This window comes from Penaeus vannamei, chromosome 25, assembly GCF_042767895.1.
Source record: "Penaeus vannamei isolate JL-2024 chromosome 25, ASM4276789v1, whole genome shotgun sequence".
In the NCBI taxonomy this organism is placed as follows: Eukaryota; Metazoa; Arthropoda; class Malacostraca; order Decapoda; family Penaeidae; genus Penaeus; species Penaeus vannamei.
The window spans coordinates 37,031,929-37,036,928 of record NC_091573.1 but is presented as its reverse complement, the minus strand read 5'-3'; the positions used below and the strand labels follow the sequence as shown (position 1 = coordinate 37,036,928).

General features: G+C 31.1%; 1 protein-coding gene across 1 annotated transcript in view; it reads right to left on the bottom strand.

Moving 5' to 3' along the window:
* Snap29 (Synaptosomal-associated protein 29kDa) overlaps positions 1 to 5,000 on the bottom strand; it is a 10,494-nt gene that overhangs the window by 4,444 nt on the left and 1,050 nt on the right. Inside the window, exons 2-6 of the mRNA XM_027373348.2 lie at positions 3,127 to 3,248; positions 2,555 to 2,638; positions 2,262 to 2,363; positions 1,622 to 1,808; positions 308 to 412 (exon numbers count right to left, since the gene is read on the bottom strand). Of these exons, the coding sequence (XP_027229149.1) occupies positions 308 to 412; positions 1,622 to 1,808; positions 2,262 to 2,363; positions 2,555 to 2,638; positions 3,127 to 3,248 (600 nt within the window). The remainder of the gene's footprint in view (positions 1 to 307; positions 413 to 1,621; positions 1,809 to 2,261; positions 2,364 to 2,554; positions 2,639 to 3,126; positions 3,249 to 5,000) is intronic.

The following is a 5,000-nucleotide window of genomic DNA, read 5'->3' as shown; positions in this document are numbered from 1 at the left end:
CTCTATATTTACATATTTATATATATATATATATATATATATATATATATATATATATATATATATATATATATATATATATATATATATATATATATATTCATATACATTTATAAATTCATATATTTATATATATCTATATTTATATATATCTATATATTTATATATCTATCTATCTATATCTATCTATCTATCTATCTATCTATCTATCTATCTATCTATCTATCTATCTATCTATCTATCTATCTATCTATCTATCTATCTATCTATCTATCTATCTATCTATCTACATATTAAACATCATTACCTAGGTCTGAGTCCAGTTCCTTATTGACACGTGTCACGTTAGCACGGAAGTCTCTATAGTCAGGCTCCACTTCTTCCTCTTCTTCTAGTCCTTTTAGCCGCATTGCTGTGAAATAAAAAAATAAGAAAACTCATACATTTTTCTTAAAAGAAATAAAGTATATCAAAATTCCTTTGGCTTACTTGCTTTTCTGGGTTATCAAGAAAATGTGCTTAGATTTGGTCTGAAAAATGTTCAACAAAAATAAATCAAGGCAACAAAAACAAAATAAAATTTTAGGTCAGTGACATCAAATCATGGGTTGCAGATAATGAATTAGACAGTAAATATAGTCTTTTGCTACTTTTATAACTTAATCTTTCATATAAAATATAAACATATACAGAGCAAGTAAATTTCTTCATAACCTACTACCTTCACAGCATATTTTCACACAGGAAATAGAGCAAGATTGCTAACAATTTTCTGATAATCTATTTCTTATTCTACTTTCAATGGCAAACAAATACTATTACTATAATAAATAGACTAAAGTTTTGGGGGATACAGAAGCTAGTTCCCATTCAGAAAATTGATATAATATTGATAGTGAATGGGAGATGAAAGTTTACTGACAACTAACTTCCTATAACTGCCTATGGTTGTTTGATTAGAATAAAGATTCAGTAAATTGAGTTTTCACTATTTTGTAGATAATTTAATAACCTTATTACCACTGTTTGAATGATGTACAAGGAACAGAGCTGAAACTACATGAATCAGTTTCAATAACATGTATCAAGGAAAAATCTTCCAGTGACAGCTGAGTTATCACTTTATCTCACCACCAGTATTTGCTCATTATCTAGTCCTAGTACATATTCTATACGTTTTATCTTTTAATTTAACTTTTTTTTAACAATAATCATTCAGTGATAGTGAAAATGGACATGATTATAAGTGTGGCACACAAAACAATCCTAATAATCAAACTAATCTCTATCATTCTATCCTTTATATCAATAAAATCTATGGTCTTTTACATTGTATAAGGAATTATCAATTACTTATTTCAATAAGAATCACATGACCCAACCTTTCATCTCAGCAATTCCAATCCCTTTCAGCAAAAATACTATAATTCCTTAAGAACTTACATCTTGAAACAACATTATTCCTCTTACGCAAACCCTATTCTTTAATTTATTCATATCTACTCATCCATCAACTTACATCCATATCCTAAACTCAGCAAAGTATAAGCAATAAACCTGACCTCTGCCTTACCCCTCCCTCCCCCCCACACACACATCTTGGTTAATGCTTTCTATTCACCTGGATGGGTACTGGGTTTCAGAGTCGAGACAGACATCTGGCTCCTCTCATACGCTGGGCCTAAATTCGGGTTGGCAGTGACAGCAGGTGGGTTCTCAGCATTGGGAGAGGTGGGAGAGGTAGCTTTGCCATCGTCGTTTGTCTGTTTCGGGGTTGACCACCAGTTCTTCAAGCTGCTAAAAACACTCTGGGAAAAGTAACAAAGATTTATTTGGTTATCACAGCAGACAACACTAAACAACATCTAGCTTTATCAATCATAAAATAATTATTACAAAGAAAGGAAAATACATGTACAATAAATGGAGCTAATAAATAACCTTTGGTGTATAAATGCTTTAAACAATGATTATGATTGTGCAAACTGGCAAAATTGACTATGATACACATATGGCACAAATCAACATCCCATTACTGCATAAAAACATATTTTGACGAATGTTATGAATAGCATCAAATGTTAGAAGAGTTAATATATATCTATACAACAGGTTCTCCTCCACTTATCTAACAAGATGTAATTTTGTGGGACATATTAACTCTTTATGAAGCACCTGCCTAAATATTTTTAATTTCACCATATTTAGTCAAGACTTTGCAAAGACAGTTTTAACAATGCAGAAGTAATATGCATACTAACCTTAATGCTATTGATGTTTTTCTGTGTGTCTTTTAGTGTATTATTAATATCATCGATTCTTCTCTCAGTGTTCATAAGCTGTTCTCTTTGTTTAACCAGTTCCTGTTAGAAAAAGAAAAGTAAATACCAATACATGAACTAAAGCATCTTAAAAATAGATCATCAGAAATATATAACAATCTCACTTCAGATGTTTATTCATTAGCTTCTTAATCATCATCCTATGTATAAAGAAATATGTGGACAGATTCAATACTCTAACTCAATCCTTATTTCCATCTTTCCTTTCATACCTCTGCTGTCTCAATTCCCACTTTTTCAGATTCATGTAACATTCCAATACTTCTTTTTGAAGATTCTAATGTTCGCTGTTCCACCTGAAATTAAAACCAATAACATTCTGAATTATTTCATGGTACAAACTAACAATATAATACAATAAGATACAAAAAGCATGCATTTATTTCAAGAAAATATTGGCCAGTATCCTGCCCATAAGTTTACTCTTTTATGGTAAGAGATTAAAAGTCGCAAACTCTGTAACTGCTCATTTTGAATGCAGTAAGCTATTGATCTTAGTCACAATAGCACTTAGTTTCCTTTCAAGTTCGATCTCACTCCCTATCGTCACACCTATTATACCATGCCATTATATTTACAACTATAGGAATTATATCTATAAATTTCAACAGATCAATGTTTTAGATGATCAATTTATCAAACAACTGAAGACTTTTAAAACATTTTCAATTATTTACATATCATTTTCATAACTTATCTAGATGCAGATATGGGAATACTATATGAACATTCATTCCAATTGTAATTAATCATATTTGTCATGGAGAAAAAACACATCCCTGACCTGCCTCATCTGCTTTAGCAGTTCCTGTCGCCTCATTTCGGCTTCATTGGCTGCTTGCTGTTCTGGCCCTGGGGGCAACTTATCTGCTGCCAAGTAGGTAGCACTTGATGTATTCAGGAATTCTGTTGAAATTAAGTATGCAGTAACATATATATATGTAGATATATACATATATATATACATAGATATGGACTCACACACACACACACACACACACACACACACACACACACACACACACACACACACACGCACACGCACACGCACACGCACACGCACACGCACACGCACACGCACACGCACACGCACACGCACACGCACACGCACACGCACACGCACACGCACACGCACACGCACACGCACACGCACGCGCACGCGCACACGCATACACACACGCACACGCACGCACACACACGCACACACATATATACATATATATACATATATATACATATATATATATACATATAAATATATATATATTTATATATATATATATATATATATATATATATATATATATATTTATATATATATATATATATATATATATATATATATATATATATATATATATATATATATATATATATATATATGTACATGTATATATAAATGTACATATATATTATATATGCATATACATATTGTATACATTATATATATATATATATATATATATATATATATATATATATATATATATATATATATATATATATATATATATATATATATATATATATAAATATATATATACATATATATATATATATACATATACACAAAAATTTATGTATGTATACACACACACACACACACACACACACACACACACACACACACACACACACACACACACACACACACACACACACACACACACACACACACACACACATATACATATATATATATATATATATATATATATATATATATATATATATATATATATATATATATATATATATATATATATATTTGTGGCATTACCATTCATGTCTGCAGATTATTTCTTGTACCAACCCCTATTACTTTTTGTCCTCTACAAGAATATTATCTTCAATTTGCCCCATCTTAGTGTGTCCATACCATAAAGATTTTCTGAAAGAAATATCGACCCAACTCCAAAGTCCCTCGCCTTGTTTACATCACAAATGTTTATAATACTATGACCGCTTCACTCATTCCTGGGATCTTTAAAGTAGTTCATGTATTACAATTATTTTGTAAATTTCAATGTCTGATTTTCCTAATTCATGGATTTTATGCATCCCTTTATTGCTAGTAAACTTTTTTTGAAGTGTTTTGATTGTTTTACACTATTCTTTACAAAAGGCTAGTGTTCATTTGAGCTTTCCACTGGGACTTTCAGGACCTCGCAGTCGCCATTCTTTGACAAAACGCCAGTGAGGAATATTTCAGGTAATTGTCACCGATAGCGACCCACCCTCCCAGAGAATACGTCGAAAAAACTTATGTTTTTCTGCAGGAAATCCAATGATTTCCTTGATTCTTGGAGTTGTTTCTTCTACGAATGAATTGTAGAGGAGGTTGAGTACCATTTCTCCATCTACAGTTTTTTGAAAGTTGGTGCATCAGTCTGTAGACTGTTCATAGAGTTTCATTAACCAATTTTAAGCATTTTTTGTGCTGGTTTTACCCATTTCTGTTATATATTCTTCTTATTTGGGCTTGTTTAACTCTGTAATTTTCCTGACATACTTCATGTATGTCCTTCCCTGCTATCGGGACTTAACAAATCAAGATTGTCGGCTGTGATTGCTATGGAAATGATCAGATTTGTTCTCATCTCCTGAGAATAAATCTGATGATATGAACATTGTCAGGGAAGTCCCGATTGTCAAAAA